This window comes from Ictalurus punctatus, chromosome 8, assembly GCF_001660625.3.
Source record: "Ictalurus punctatus breed USDA103 chromosome 8, Coco_2.0, whole genome shotgun sequence".
Classification (NCBI taxonomy): Eukaryota; Metazoa; Chordata; class Actinopteri; order Siluriformes; family Ictaluridae; genus Ictalurus; species Ictalurus punctatus.
This window is the reverse complement of record NC_030423.2, coordinates 11062377-11078909: the sequence shown is the minus strand read 5'-3', so window position 1 is coordinate 11078909 and position 16533 is coordinate 11062377. Positions and strand designations below refer to the sequence as shown.

General features: G+C 37.7%; 2 protein-coding genes across 5 annotated transcripts; both read right to left on the bottom strand.

The window, feature by feature from the left end:
* Positions 1-48: 48 nt before the first annotated feature.
* Positions 49-3908, bottom strand: si:ch211-145o7.3 (forkhead box protein N3). Of its 2 annotated transcripts, none has more exons than XM_017474864.3 (5): positions 3689-3908; positions 2464-3086; positions 2230-2351; positions 1953-2008; positions 49-1288 (listed from the first exon to the last, which is right to left on the bottom strand). In XM_017474864.3, the coding sequence occupies exons 2-5, from the start codon at positions 3016-3018 to the stop codon at positions 990-992; spliced, it is 1032 nt and encodes a 343-aa protein (XP_017330353.1). In that variant the 5' UTR covers positions 3019-3086; positions 3689-3908; the 3' UTR covers positions 49-989. The 2 variants fall into 2 exon arrangements, with proteins under 2 accessions (XP_017330353.1, XP_017330352.1); XM_017474863.3 differs by having other exon boundaries at positions 2464-3040; positions 3689-3884.
* Positions 3909-6205: 2297 nt separating this feature from the next.
* Positions 6206-14778, bottom strand: yif1a (Yip1 interacting factor homolog A (S. cerevisiae)). Of its 3 annotated transcripts, none has more exons than XM_017475153.2 (9): positions 14669-14778; positions 14250-14290; positions 13676-13917; positions 13430-13534; positions 13093-13171; positions 12577-12634; positions 12212-12367; positions 11985-12078; positions 6206-6876 (listed from the first exon to the last, which is right to left on the bottom strand). In XM_017475153.2, exons 1-9 carry the CDS (start codon positions 14761-14763, stop codon positions 6718-6720), a joined length of 1029 nt encoding a protein of 342 aa, XP_017330642.2. In that variant the 5' UTR covers positions 14764-14778; the 3' UTR covers positions 6206-6717. The 3 variants fall into 3 exon arrangements, with proteins under 3 accessions (XP_017330642.2, XP_017330641.2, XP_017330643.1); XM_017475152.2 differs by having other exon boundaries at positions 14602-14726; XM_017475154.3 differs by lacking the exon at positions 14669-14778 and adding an exon at positions 14395-14584.
* Positions 14779-16533: the final 1755 nt, after the last annotated feature.

The following is a 16533-nucleotide window of genomic DNA, read 5'->3' as shown; positions in this document are numbered from 1 at the left end:
TTCATTTCAAATAGAGAGCTGAATCCATTATACACGGCAAAGCAAAAGTAATCACTGCAGAAGTTTATTATCAAGTGCCTTTACATATAAACAACATCTGGAGGCATTTTGGTTCAAGCTGCTAATCACACCACTAAACAATTTAAACAAATTAACAATAAAATATGGTGCACTAAGAACACGTTGACATTATAATGTTAATAATCAAAAGAGGTGGGAAAAAAAGAGTCTAAAACATCCTAATAAAAAAGCTGAGTTACTGGCAGTTTTTCCTTTAATATCACTATACCATTATTAAATGTAATATATCATTTATATCATTATAAAACAAGGAGGTTCATTCTTATACTTACAATTGTACTGATTTGTTAGTTCATTAGTTACAACCACCATGCAAGTCCAATAACTGATGGCAACCCACGGCAATCAGTTAGTCACATGAAGTCTATCCCATTCATTAATGGAAAAAGAACCATTTTAGGACCATTACTAATCATATATTATTCAGACAATTTTTAATTTTAGTCCAGCAGTTATGGCAGTTGTGTTGGTATGATCTCTGGTCAGCAATGATCCTGTGGTGATCACTTTCCACTGCGCCAGTTACTCAGTGAAGTTTATGATAAGGTTAGCTAGTACTAAGTGAAGCGACAAGGTAGCTGTACCTAATAAACCCTGCAACCCAGTGGATATATTAATAAACTTTGTCTTCAAAGTTTATGTCTTCTCTGGCTAGAAAAAAGTGCTGTCTGATAAATGTCTTGATCAACCACAATATTGTTTTGTTTTAACAGTGGTGTGTGCTTTCATTTTTGAATCTTGAGAGTCAGAAAACTGCAATACATGAAAGCTGTTCATACACAGCCCCCTCATTTACCTTAACCTCTTTCCAGCACAATTTTTGCCTGAAATTTTCATTCCTGAAAATGTACAGTACATGCTGCCTACACAATCTGTATGGCCTTATCCATTAATTTCTATCAAGAGTATCAGTGGCTTCCTCCCGCTAAATCGAGCAGCGATCCTGCAGCTTCCTGTGCTTCTGCATCAAGTTGGAGGATCTCAACCGTTTCCAGGTCCAAGTCGCTGTTCCCAGGCAGCACCAGATACTGATATTGTTCACATTGATAATAGTGGAATTCGATGTAACCGCTGTCTGCCAGTGGGTCTTTCTCCGACTCGGCCTCTTCTGTAAGCTCTACAGACTGTATGGCTACCAGCTCCTCATGCTCAGGGATCAAAGAACATGGTGCGTTTGAGGACAGAGTTGGGTTATTTAAATCCAAGTCTGTGATAGAGAACAGAATAGGTGACTTATACATGGGAAAAATACATAACAATAATACTTAAAGCTTTGATTTCCATGAGCTTTCCAATTTACTATACGTGTCTATTCATTTTTACTTTTGCTCCCACATGTTAAAGTCAAGCCTGAATGAAGATTATTCATGAGAAAAGCTACACACCAAACTGTAACATCTGTCTAGCCAATGCCTCGCCAAAAGTAGAATGTAAACACAAACCTAGGCTTAAAAATCCCTTTCCAAGATTCCTGAGCCAAAAAGACGCATATAAAGAGCCCTATAGGTTGCCAGGGTAATTTCAGGATGTTGTCATAACAACAGCACACAAAACACGGATCTTTGCAAGAAGTAGAACACAGTACTAAGTTAGTGCCTTGCATGGCAGCTCTGCTACCATTGGTGTGTGAGTGTGTGAGTGAATGGGTGAATGAGACACAGTGTAAAGCGCTTTGTATAAAGCGCTATATAAGTGTGCCATTTACCATTTACTACATACTTGGGGAAACATTGAGCTATTCTGGGAAATTTCACAACCCCACCCACAGGTACATTGCAAGAGAACCTAATTGTTTCATGTTGTTTTGTCATGTTACTACATTTTTTTTTTTTTTTTTTTTTTTTTAACCATTACAAATAAAAACTCTTAACCTGAAATTTCCATAGCGTCACACATAGCGGTCTGGCCGTGATCAGCTGCCTCCAACCTGCTCCAAAAAAAAAAAAAAAGATTAACAGTGGCATAACCCAATTTATGAAATTATTATTTCATAATTTAATAAAACTATTAAAATCCAAAAGTTATTTCCTTCCTCCATCAATAGAAACCTTATTTTACATGCAGTATCAAATGATTTGAAGAATACATCTGTGTATAGTTATAAAAAAATAAAAATAAAAAAAAAACAGCAACAAAACATATACTCACAAAACAGGATTATTCAGCAAACTGCTGTTGTTGCTGTGGCAGTAATGTGTTTTCTTGAGTACCTCTAAAAGAGCAGGTCGATATTCTGAGCAAACACACCACAGTGACCCCTTTCCAATGGACTATAATTAAAAGCACAGATTTTATCGTTAACACACTAAAGTACTGATCCTCAGCATGAGCACAACATCCAAATTTTGTGAACTAAATCTAAAGTGAGCAAGAGAGACACACTTGACTCTTGTCCCTCTGCATCCTGCGAAAGCTCTTGCTCAGGGACAGGTTGTGTCGCACTGAATTTCTCCAGCCACTTGGGGCTGTCCTGTAGTAGGGGAAGTTGTTGACTATCCACTCATAGATCCCTCTTACAGGAAGCCTTTTGTCTGGCGAGTCTTCGATAGCCATGAAGATGAGACTGCTGAAAGAGTATGGAGGCTTGGCCGGGGAAGATGGTAGACTTGAGATAGGGGCCGATTCATACTGAGATAGAGGAGGCATTTTGGACAAAGGCAGTATGTTTCTCTGATGCAGCCAGTTGAGGCAGGTCAAGTCATCCTGATCTGATGGAGTTGAGGGACTGAGGCAGTGTGACTTAAGGAGGTGAGAAGGAGAGGACTGGGGCAGAGAAGCTGGAGAGAGTGGGAGTGAGGCAGGTACTGTAGCAGAATGCTGGGGAAGAGATGGAGAAAGGGAAAGTGCTTTAGAGCTGTTTGTGGGGGAATGGATAGGAGAAAGGGATGGCAGTGTGTGTGTGTGGTTCTCCATCTGACTCCCAGCTCCAGGGCACATGTACAGACATTCAGATTCCGGTCTGTTAGGACACAAAAGAAACAGCCATTCAACTCGTACAACGATACCTATAAAGTAAGAAAAGGTGAATTCCAAATAGCATTAATACTGCAGTTTGACATTTTTCTTCTAGATTGCACCGTACTGTAGGCTATAGGAGGATAAGCGTTTCTGAAAAAAAATTGATCGATGGATGGATGGGATGTACTGTATAGGTCAAAAAAAAAAAAAAATCTCAACGTTAGATGACTAACGTATAGAATTCATGAGTAAAAAGTAAAAGGTCTGGCAGTCCTGTAGAAAAACTATTCTTTGGGTCCAAGTCTGCAAGTTGGTAAATAATTGAGCAAACTAGTAAGCCAAGAAAGTCAGTCTCTCTCTCTCTCACTCGCACACACACTCTTCCAAGTGCAGTCTACTGGAGAGAAATGCGGGGGAGGGGAGTCATAATATTACAAATAATTAATGTCAATAAATAAATAACATGGAAGAAATATTTTAAACGCGCCTATTACACCACCCTACCTAGCTACTTACAATAGTGAACCCACATGGCACATGTACTTTACCTGGCAAAATGGCGCTAGAATATTAAGTTACGGTGCGAACAATTATGCACTCATGAGCCTTTCATGTGAGGAATAAATAGCGACATGCAGGAGAAACTTACCTCACGGACTAATTTACACTTCGGATTTAAGATGCTTTGCGTCTAATCTGTTAAAGTTGAGGCGCAACAAAAGTAGGAATATTGCTCAAATTGGACCAAAAGAACAGCCACTCATCAAATATAACCCCTCACTTGTCCTGTCCCCGTTCTCTCCTTTCCCATGTTTCCTAGGATACAAAAAAGACGCTTTGCAGCCGGCGCGCCTCAAGCGCGAGACCATCCTTAAAGAGACACGTAGCTATTTAGTGAGAGTGGACACAAGTACAGCTGTCTTTCACACAGATGTGCACGAGTCAAATATCTTTCAAATAGGTGCGCACAAGTCAAATATCTTTCACACAGATGTGCACGAGTCAAATATCTTTCACAAGGATGTGCACGAGTCAAATATCTTTCACACAGATGTGCATGAGTCAAATATCTTTCACAAGGATGTGCATGAGTCAAATATCTTTCAAATAGGTGCGCACAAGTCAAATATCTTTCACACAGATGTGCACGAGTCAAATATCTTTGACAAAGATGTGCACGAGTCAAATATCTTTCACACAGATGTGCACGAGTCAAATATCTTTCAAACAGGTGCGCACAAGTCAAATATCTTTCACACAGATGTGCACAAGTCAAATATCTTTCACACAGATGTGCACGAGTCAAATATCTTTCACACAGATGTGCACAAGTCAAATATCTTTCACAAAGATGTGCACGAGTCAAATATCTTTCACACGGATGTGCACGAGTCAAATATCTTTCACAAGGATGTGCACGAGTCAAATATCTTTCACACAGATGTGCATGAGTCAAATATCTTTCACACAGATGTGCATGAGTCAAATATCTTTCAAATAGGTGCGCACAAGTCAAATATCTTTCACACAGGTGTGCACGAGTCAAATATCTTTCACACAGATGTGCACGAGTCAAATATCTTTCAAACAGATGCGCACTAGACAAATATCTTTCAAAAGAAGTAGCCAGGGAAATCAGAGCTAATTCATGTAGTGTGCACTACACTTTTCTTATTTTTATGAAAGTGTACTACATTACTAAACAGCATGATAAGACACATTCATTGGCTATTTCATCAAGTTCACCTATCATACAGGTGCACTTTACAGGTGTATTATACAATTACTGTCTGCTGCCCATCTGCTGCAATGCACAGTATGTCCACCTTCCTCTACTTGTCCATGAATGGAACAGGATGGAATGTGGATAGGACCACTACTAATCAGATGTCATTTAGTTGTGGATCATTCTGAGCCTATCAATAACAGACATGGTAATGGCATTTCGGTGGGTGTTGTGCTGGTATTAATGTATCAGTTAAACATGCTGTACACTCCTTGTAAGTATAAGAGACCACAGCTCCCTTCTCTATTTGAAATTCGTGTTAATCATTATGCAACCCATCGCAGTTCATTTCATGACCACAGGGCTGCCTAGATTACTATCAATATCCCTTTAAACCCAGCACTGGCCTTAAAAATCTTAGCAACACTGTTCATGTCAGTGTAATTGCTGCACTGAGAATAGTTCAGAAATAGCATCATAACATTACACTTTGTCAGTGGGATAGAGTGGGGTTAAATTCTGAAATTGCACAGAGAATGCAATAGACTGAGCCGATAAAATGGGGTTAATAACAAAGTGGCATACTACTGAATGTAGCACACCATGTTTGTACTAATTAGTAGAGTAGTATGCGGTTTCAGATAGAGCTGGGCAAAATGACCATGTAACATTGATTCATTTTCCACAGAAATAAAATAAAATTATCATTAAACTTTTCAATTTTCACTTTTGTTTTTGCTGGAAGTTTCTTGGCAAACCTGTATATCATGATATCTGTGTCCTATACATGTCTTCAGGAATCGTGATTATGACATTTTTGTCATTTCAGCCATCCCAATTTTTGACATAGACATGTTATATATATATATATATATATATATATATATAAATATAAATATATATAAATAAATGACTGGTGTACACATTTTGTAGAATACTACTTAGTACTTACTATTTAGTGAACTTCAGGGGTTTTAAAAGATTGTTCCAAAGGTTCTTTAGCTTAATAGGGGACACAGACTAGATCCAAATATGCATACTACCATTCTAAGCAGTATGCCTAAATGGTGTTAGTTATATGTGTTTTAGATTACATACATTAGTTTTGTACATAGCCATGCAATCAAAATATGACACCATCAGAATTGAACTATTTTGACATACTCCAATTTAGTATGCAGTATGAAGTTTAGAAAGGAGCCATTGGAGATCCTTAAAATGCAGATTTTTCAAGAAAATCTACATAACAACATACATAGACAAATACAAAGGGAAGGTGTTTTAATACATAGTATTTTTTTTAGGAGTGAGTTTAGATCGAGATCAAATACATAAATATATTCATGATGCACTCTCTTCTGTTCTTCTTCTTTAGAGCTCGACCTTGTATGGTGTGGAGTGTGCAATACCCTGAAAACAGTAACGTATCAACAAACCTAATTAAAATTTAACTGCCCATTTATTTTTTTACAGTAAGAAAAAACACTGTTTTTCATGCACAGACAAATAGAAAATAAGGGCACATTGGCTCAGCAGAGAGTGTGTTTAGCACTATTATAATATACCACACAAAATCACGCTGGGCATAAGGAACACGGGACAAACTGGATAATTAAACTTAAAAGAGAGGTGATTATTTTGAAACTGTCACAAGATCTTTTCTTCCCTATGACTGAGTCAGTCACTCAAGTCAGAAAAAACCCCTCAACAATTTCAATAATACTTAAAATGTAAAACCCATACCCAAAAACAAAAGTCTGGGCAATCACTTTTTCAAACGATAATAATCCCATGGTATGTTCTCAAAGTCAGGCAAAATGTAATTATTATTGGCAGGCCATATTTCCAGTTGAAATGACAAAGAAAACTATGGAGTCATCGGATTCACAACAGACACTGCTTTTTGTACTGTTTTAAAAGTTCTTTTCCTCCTTGTGAACCTTTACACCTGGTCATCTGACCAAATGAGCAGTCAGCCAGTAGATAATGATTGGCTGAAAGACAGCAGAAGCCACAGTGATGTACAAGCGGAGGCGGGGTTTTGCACTTGCTCCGGCACCCAGCGCGTCTGAAGACAGCGAAGAAAGGATCTTCATTTTGAGAGAGCGGACCTGAAGACAATTACAATAATGTAAAACAAGTGCACAAATGACATTCAATTCAAATTTTACAATTCTGTCATGAACTTTACAGAAAGTTAGAATTAACTGTTATCAGCAGGTCTAAAATGAACATCTTTGAAAAAGATGAAAGAAATTTTATTTTTTTTTGTCCCAGGTACAGTCTAGCACATCTAGTTGGAAATGTCTGTCTAAACTCATGCATCAGGTTAAATAAAGCATAATAAAACTGAATGAATGTTAACTGTTCTTCCGTGTTATACATTTGTAGTGTCCAAGTTCATAGAGTACTAGGCTATAAGTATAATATAACATTCGACTTTATTAATGCTCACACAACAGCAATTCACTTCCTGATTCCCAACAGGTCAGCACTGCACACCTCTAACTAGTGATTTCTGATTTCAGGAGATATTAAATGAAACCACGCTTGAAGTATTTAGCTACTTATTTGTTTTATTTAACAATAAAAAAAAGTTTTGTATTCGTTGAAAAAAAATGGAGGACACCGACTAAGTTTACATGGACAGCAATAATCTAATTATTGGCCTTATTCTGAATAAGTCAATATTGTGATTAAGGTGTTTACATGAGTCGCTTTTAGAATATTCCTTTCATGTTCCCGTTTTACATGTTATAGAACATAGCTCGAACGGCACACGTCATTACGTCCTCGTGCCACGCTGTCCGACGTTCCCTCTAGAATGTCACGTATACAGTTCGTCTTCGTTATGGTACCGTATACAGTTTTGGGTGTTTCATTTTATGAAAGCTTCAAGTGCAGTTCATTATTTGTCAAGCAATCCGTGCAAATAGACGACTGCTTGAAGCCATGGGCTGTGTCCCAAACCACATACTTACCTACTATATATTAGACAAAATACATGTATTTCACATTCTATATAGTAGGTAAGTATGCGGAAAAAGTATTGTCGGTAAACATTTAAACAAGTATTACTAATTTATTTGCAGATATATAAGAATTATTCATGTTTTAACATTACAACTTGTTTAATTAGTGAGAAATCAAGCATTAACAAGCTAAACAACAGACCTCTGATTCGAATTCGGTGTTCGATGGAGTAAGACGCGAAGTTGGAGGCTCCTGCTGATTTCAATTAAAATTGTAATTAATTAGCGCTTTTTGGTCATATAATATATTTTGACTTATTCTACTCTGTTTCCTTATTTGCACTTTTAACTCTGTGGCACGTTAAGATGTCTGGAAAGAACACGAAAACCCGTGGTAGCATTCAGACACGACTGAGACCTAGTGTGCGCGCCGTGAGCGAGTCCCCTTCTCCCCCTGAATCCGTGTCCCCGAGCTGTGACCCTGACTTCGCCGCACTCCTTCACTGAGGAAGGACATTGCCGATATTTTTAAAAAGGAGTTCAGGCGATGTTCAGGGATGCGCTGTCTACTATCCAGCTTGACCTACAGGCCGTGAAGACACAGCTGGCTGGTGATAAAGTCGCTACCGATGCTACCATATCAACACTGAAAGGTACTGATGGGGAAATGGAGCATGCGCTCTCTGGTTGCACCGTTGACATAGTTCATATGAAGACTACTATCAAGTCTCTCACTGCGACCGTGACTCAATTAGAGAATAAATGTGAGGATTTGGAGTCGAGGTCTCGGCGCAATAACGTTAGGATAGTCAAGAGTTCCAGAGGGCCCTGACACATGTACAACTGCTGCTGTGGTGACCTTGTTAAAAGAAGCGTTTGGTCTGGAGAAGGAGCCGGTTCTGGACCGGTCCCACCGGACCCTTCAGCTGAAGCCCAAGCCTGGTGAATGACCACGAGCTATTGTGTGCAGATTCCACTATCACAGTGACTGTGTTGATATTTTACACCGTGCGAGAGAGATCCAGCAGATTAAAACGAGGGATTTGACCATCTCCATTTTCCCTGACTACACAGCCAAGACAGCCTGGGCAAGGGCCGTGTTTAACAAGGTTTGGCGTCACCTTCGTGGTATTGAGGGAGCTCACTATGGAATACTTCACCCAGCTCGGCTTCGCATTACATATAATGGTGTCCAGAAGGACTTTATTTCAGCGGAGGAAGCAGGAGACTACGTTAAACTCTTGATATCGGGGTGAACTGCATCACCTATATAGTGGAGTTTTTTTTCCACTTTTATTCTTTTTTTGCACTCAGCCTTACAGCTCTACAGAATTCAGATTCTTATTGAAGATATTGTCGGTGCATTACTTCGTCTAGATTTTGTGGACTCACTCCTCTTAAATTTACTTCTGTTTTGATGCTCTGACTGGGTTAGAGTTTATTTCATTTTATTAGTGTTGTTTCCTCATCTTTACGTGCTACACTGTGTTATATTATTTGTTACAAGTCTTTAAAAGGTAAGGACATTATATTTATTAAAGTGCGCAGACTATATATCAGATTTGAAGTCAGTAGGGGACTTTTCTCTTACTGGAATTTTTTTTTTGTTTAGGTAATTTAGTTGGTTAGTTCGGCTTACTCTTTGAGTTGTTTTCACATTGTGGACAACTCTTGGTGGGAAACAGTGCCGTCTCCCTTTGTTTTATGGAGACTTTGGGTGTGTTGGAGGGGAGGGGGGGTCCCACTCCGGCTGGGACAGGCACGCCTTTAAGATTTATTTGTTGGAACGTCAGAGGTAATCCTGTCAAGAGATCTAAGGCTTTTACATATTTGAAACGTCTTCCACTTGAACTTTAATTTGAAAGTAGGAGGGGTCGCTATTTTAATTGATAAAAGGTTACAGTTTTCGTCCACTAACGTTATCGCTGATGCGAATGGTAGATATATTATAGTTGCTGGTAATCTAATGCAAAGACCGGTATTGTATACGCTCCTAACTTAGATGATTTATTGATTTATTTATTGTTATTTTTATAAATGGCATCCCTTTATTGTATACTTTATGGAGTTACAGACACTTCTCACTTAAAGTTTTGTGCCTGTTCTTGGGTTTTATAATATTTATACAACCAGCAACAGTTATTGAGTAGCCATGATATGGGGGGGGTTGGGGGGTGATATCAATGAAATATTTGGGAAAGGGAAGGGAGGAGAGTAGAGAAAAGGTAAATGAATCACATGAATATGAATCACATGAAAATGAATCATATGAAAATGAATAAATAAATTAAAACGTAAACAACAGACCTCTGATTTGGGTTGCATAATGGCAAGTCAAGCTACACTATATAGCCAAAAGTTTGTGAAGACCTGACAATCCCACCCATGTGACCAGTGAAGAATAATTGTAATTTCTCGTTATAGTGTTTCCTTGATGTCAGTATGATATGGAATTTCAATTTTAAATTTCATACTTACTGGAACATGTTAAACGTTTCTCAAGACTTGTGTGTTAATGAAAACCTCCTCACTGGGCTTATATTGAGCACAGGAATGTGTTTGCCAGGACCTAAGAGACAGTTTTATTTAGCTGACCCCGAGTTAGAAGCTTAGATAAGATCTTAGTAAGGTTTGTTTTTAGTATGTAAGTAGTTGAGGACTAAACCTTGAAAGGATAACACCTGTGTATGTACATTAACCTTCAATAAAACCATTAATTTTCTCCAAGTTTGTGCCTGCTTGCATCTTTCTTAAGAAGAAAACCAGAAAATTACTTCATAATCCATCAAGTGGCATAGTCCGCAGGATATAAGAAAGATCCACTGAGTGGATCACAAAAGCACGTACGTGACTGAGATAAGACACCAATCCTCCTCTTTTCCAGCCGTGGAACATTTAATGCCTGAGGCCATATCAAAGTAACCTTTGACGTGAAGTAAAATCAAAAAGTTTTCAAACAAGTTTTGGGTGGATGTTATACTGCATGCATAATACAAATCTTTAAGCTTAAAGTGCAGCTATTATGGTTTTTCAAATATTACCTTTCATGTAGTGTGTTATAGGTCGGTTTGTGAATGTAAAAACATCTTTCATTAAAACACACAAGCAGATCATATTCTCAGCCTCACCAACAAGCTCTGTAATCTCGGCAATCATTTAATAATTTTTTGGTCATTCATTTAATCTAAACTTGTCATCAGTGATCATTTAATCGGTTAATTGAATCCATTCTTTTATATATATATATATATATATATATATATATATATATATATATATATATATATATATATAATATATATAAATAATATATATATATATAATATATATAATATATATATATATATATATAATATATATATATATATATATATATATATATATATACACACACACACTCAATTCAATCTTTGTCATATGTTAATCACCTCATATTACTGATTCATCATGACCTAATATATAATCACATTTATCCATATGCAATCAATATATACAAATTTTTTTTTGCTTACTACACATTTAATTAATCAAAAAGGGGGAATGAAGAATAAATGTGATTTTTCATTATTGTTTTTCTTACCTTTTAATATCATCTGTATGATATGGAATATACATTTTCATTTTGGAGCATGTTAAACGTTTCTCAAGACTCATGTGTTAATGAAAACCTACTCACTGGACATACATTAAGCACAATCTATCGGAGCCTTCCCCAAGCTGTGGCCAGAAAACTGGAGGCACACGATTGTATAGAATGTTCTTGAATGCTGTAGCATTAAGATTTCCCTTCACTGGAACTAAGACGCCAAACTTGTCCCAGCATGACAATGCCACAACACAAAATCCATGAAGACATGGTTTGTCAAGGTTGGCGTGGAAGACCTCAAGTGACCTGCACAAAGCCCTGACCTCAACCCCACTGAACACCTTTGAGATGAACTGGAATGCTGACTGCACCCCAGGCCTTCTCGATCAACATCCATGCCTGACCTCACTAATCTTGTGGTTGAATGAGCAAATCCCCACAGCCTTGCTCCAAAATCTAGTGGAAATCCTTCCCAGAAGAGTGGAGGTTATTACAACAGGAAAGGGGTCAGCTAAATCTACAATGGGATTTTCAAAAAGAATGTATGCGTGTCATGGTCAGGTTTCCACAAGCGTTTAGCTATTAGTCACAAGTTTTAAGTGTATGTGAATCCCATTTAAAAACATCATATATGCACTTCTGATTCTCTCCCAGTACTCACAATGAAAAACATGAGGGCACAAGAGCACCAGGCAAGAGCAACAAAGTAGCCATCACTGCCAAAGATAAGTCCACACAGAACTGTGAAGATCATTCTGAAACAAAAACAAAACTAATCAACTTTGTGTATAACTGTGTAATGGAAAATGAATGAAAATGGCAATGACATGATTACGGAATTTAGGATGAGGTCGTTAGGACCAGATGGGAGGAGGGGGAAAAACCTACCCAACATATTTGTATCCACTGTAGGCCACAAGGTCGAAGGTTGAAAGATCTGTGTGCACCGTGAGCAGGTACAGACTCAGCAACATTACAAGAACCTCAATGATGACCCAAACCAGAGCAGTGCTTGCACACAAACCTAGGACCTCTGGGCTGAACCTAGCAACAAAGAAATGCAAACAAGTTAGATTGTGTACAGACATAATGAAAATGATGAAGAATTCAGGAGTGCACACAACAATAACGTAAAAGACAGACATATAAATATAATATTATGAATTTGGATTATTCAACCAAGGATCTTTATATAAGCACTTCATATAAGCTTTTTTTAGCACCGATTCTGTGGGTGACATTTCAGAACTCACCGTTTCTGTATTCCTAAAGCCATTCCTGCCAGCAAAATATAGGTGATGAAAGCCATTGCTAAAAACAAAACAAAAACATACAAATAATTTCGATAAGCAAACTAAGCAATAAGAAAGTAATACAGTAAATACCTTGCAAAATGAGTATTATTTTATATATAGCCCAAATAGGCTATATGCTAAATGTTAAATTAAACAAGGTCATACTTTATATAACAATGTAATATCCAATTGTTGCTATTCATCCATGTCAATTCAGTAGGGCTCATCACACATAAAATAAGACTCAGGTATGTTTGAGGTGTTCTTTGCTTTTGTTTAAAAAACAAATAAATAAATAAAACATTCTATAGCTGAACTTTCAAAAGTATTGTAGTAACATCAAAGATTTTTCTGTGAAATTTCAGACTGACCAGTCTGCTCATACTTTCTGATCCAACTGATGTAAAAAAAATAATAATAATAATCTGTGATTGTCAAAACAAATTCACTCCAGAAAATTCAGTGAATAGTTACTAGGTATGTAGAGATCTGGAGCATTGACATCATGTCGAGGTGGGAGTGGAGAATCCCTGTGGTACCGAACTTCCCAGTCCTGATGATAGAGTAGATCACAAGAGAGACAGCGTTACAGTGCTGTACTCCTGTTCAGATATCAGTTCATGTCATTTATAGAGATAAACAACGAACCGAGAGAAAGCTTGTCTAGAATTCGCTCCCTATCAGATCCATTAAACACGTTATGTTAATAAATAATTTCCTAAACTGATGCTGAAAATGACATCACAGTTACGACAATGCAAGTACGTGTAATGACAATCCGCCCACTGAATGCAACGATTCCTCTTGTTACCTGATGCGTATAGGGGAACATGAGAATCATTAGCTTCTTTATGACATATTTGCTGTCAACTGCGAAGAAATACTTCAGCTTGTTCACAGACATAAATCGACTGATCTGTAACACAGCAAGCAGAAATAAAATGAAATTAAATTTGATCAAAAAACTGAAAAACGCAAGTGTTTGATAAAGAACGAAATCTAAGTGCAACATGTGATAGCTATGGATATCAAGCATCATCTATACAGGACATCTTACCTCTTTGTTTACTATTTCTTTGCCTTGGTTTGCAAGTGAGGAACCGTACATCATCGCTGCACTGGCCACAGGATCTGCAAAGAGGTTGTTCGCTCCACCGGTCCCTTGGCCACCTGATACTCCGGCCCCTATGTTATAACCAGATTCATAGTAGTTCTGGTTGTTCATGGGTGGCACACCAGAACTGGTGTCCTCAAAAAGAAGGGGATCTCCTGGAGGAGCTGCACGAGCCCTCGGTTTTGCTGCGCGAGACAATATACAATTACAGAGATTTAATACAAACTGCCATGACTTAAAGCGTACATTATAAACACTAATCACATGGTTAGAGGGGGCAACGTGTGACTGCAACAGAATGTAATAATCTATGGGGATGTGAACAGAATTGTTCACTTTTCATTTTGATTTGCTTAACATCAAGTGTACTGCAAATGTTAGAAATCATGCATGACATTGTTATGAGGCAACTGATGTCGAATGTGGCGTATTGGCATTATATTTTAGATAGCATACAGACACTCCAGCAATATTCTGAGGAAACTAAGCAGCTTGATTGCAAAGTTCTCATACTTACTAGCCCGGTAAACGTGATGCTGATGGGCCATCGTTTTCCTCCTTTAAACAAGAAGACAATATGATTATCTAGTCAGATTTACCAGGAAAAAAAGAATAAAGAATAAAGAATAAAGGTGCATACACCTATTAACCCAATAACTCACGTGACTCCTGTGTGTAATATAAACACCCAGCTAGCTAATACTGGTCAGCTTTTCCCCCATTTCTACCTGAATACTGTGCTAGCTAGGTGGCTAGACAGACTGATAGCCAGCAAGCTGACTTTAGAAGATGACACTGAGTATAAGCTACTGTCAAAGCTTAAAATCAAATGGACCGACAAAGTCAAAACATGATCAAATTTCAGCTACCTTAAGCTCACAACAAAAGCAGAACTTTCAAATAGGCAGCTAAGTTCCTGCGTTAACTTGTACTTACAGCAACGTAGACAACCGTAAACCCGCCCCGCCTGTTTTGTCATTGGCTGATGAAACTGTGCCTGCGTGGCACCGCCGCGCTGTCTCTAATCTCATTGGTCAAATAGCCAATTGAGTGACGTAACTCGGAATGTTGATTGGATTCTGTGCATGTCAGTCACATTGAACGTTATGTTGACAGAACGAGGAATGGTGAGGCGAAAGCAATGACCAAATCAGACATATTTTTTATTTATTTTATTTTAGGAAGTATTTAAACAGTTTTCCTCAATGATATTTATATGTACATACTTTTATCTATATTTCATATACATTATTATATATTAATGTCATATACCCTGGTGCTGTGAAATTTTGGAAACTGATTGGACAGAAGGTGGTGATTAATTTTCACTAACAGCATCTCTGACAATAGTTTTCTAAACGTGTTGTCCTGCCTTATCAAACTGTCCTACTGTAGGGAGTTTCCGTAAAATAACACACATTTTGTACTACTGTGTCTGTTTTATTACTGTGACTATTTCAGAAAATGTTTCCAGCCCAAAACTATAGGTAGGATATTGTGTATAGGCGTTTTATACTCGGAAAATGCAACAGGCATTGAAATACATGTGCAAAACTGAAGTGCGCATGCGCACAAACCGTTTGCTTAACGGTATTTAAGACCCCATTTGTATCGTGGATGTCCCACAGCCTCGTCAGTCTCTCTAAATTGTAGCCTTTTAATGGATTTGAAACTTTTGAAAGACATATTACACAGAACAGTGATTAGTCTGTTATTATGTTAGTGCATTTTCAGTGAGAAATTGCCCTAACCTGATATGTTTGACTATATAAAGTAATTAATGTTAGAACTGACGCATCAAATCGAGCTATGTTAAATGGAAATCAATTCTCTCTTACATTTGTTGTGCCTTGGTGATTTTAGACGTATTTAAATAGATTTTTATAAAATGTAACGCATTCCAAAGCCGTTTAGTTATTTTATTAAACAATTTCAGTTAAGAAAAAAAACAAACGTAGCTGCTCAAAAACATCACAAACATTATCTAGTGTATTAGGGGGGATGACAGGGAGAGGTTTGAGATCTTATTGGAACCGAATTCACTGTAAAACCGGAATAGTGCAGATTTAAAATGCTTAAAATAGAGTAATCTGATGTTTTGTCACCTGGGAGTTTTTTGTAAAGGGGAGTGCCACTGAGCACCGCCCAAAACTCAGCAACGTCAGCGATGTTCATTAGAATAAAGCCCAGGATGTCGGGGCATGCCATCTCACCAAGAAATCACGTACCTGCTGTACATAGACACGTGGTTGGGCGTGTCGCACTTAGGGTTTTTGTCTGGGCTGATCTGCCTCAATCTAGTCCCAGTCAGACATTTTACAGGCATGACGTCACACGCACCAATCACCTAATTTCTCACTGGGTCTGCTTATATTGAAAATAAAGCTGTTGAGACTGAGATATGAAACTTTCTCATAAAATCGAGTCCAAAACTCAGTACTGGCTAACTGCAAATAAGGAGAAGCTATAAAAACATAAACTATAATATGATTATATAATATTATTTTTAAAAAAAACCAACTAATTATATTATCATCCCGAAATGATATTTCTGTGTTTATTATTATTATTATTATTATTGTTGTTGTTGTTGTTGTTGTTGTTATTAATTTTTATTTATTTATTTTTTTAACAGTAGGTATTTATGCTAGTGAACCCAGTTGGGGTTATGTGGCACCAGCTTTATTCAGGACCTCACTGATGAGTCACAGGATTGTCGGGAAATGAGTGGCAGAAAGATGCAGCTGTCGATTTTCATATCTCGTACTGACCAAATGGTCACACTACACATTACCAATGAA

Excerpts from the sequence above, each read along its gene's own strand:
- si:ch211-145o7.3 (XM_017474864.3), bottom strand. The coding sequence starts at position 3,018 with ATGTGCCCTGGAGCTGGGAGTCAGATGGAGAACCACACACACACACTG. Across the intron at positions 2,009-2,229 it reads TTGCTGAATAATCCTGTTTT|GTTGGAGGCAGCTGATCACG; the intron begins GTGAGTATATGT and ends TTTTTGGAGCAG. Across the intron at positions 1,289-1,952 it reads TGACGCTATGGAAATTTCAG|ACTTGGATTTAAATAACCCA; the intron begins GTTAAGAGTTTT and ends TCTCTATCACAG.
- yif1a (XM_017475152.2), bottom strand. The coding sequence starts at position 14,711 with ATGACAAAACAGGCGGGGCGGGTTTACGGTTGTCTACGTTGCTGTAAG. Across the intron at positions 14,291-14,601 it reads GCTTTTGTTGTGAGCTTAAG|GAGGAAAACGATGGCCCATC; the intron begins GTAGCTGAAATT and ends TCTTGTTTAAAG. Across the intron at positions 13,535-13,675 it reads AAGAAATAGTAAACAAAGAG|ATCAGTCGATTTATGTCTGT; the intron begins GTAAGATGTCCT and ends GCTGTGTTACAG.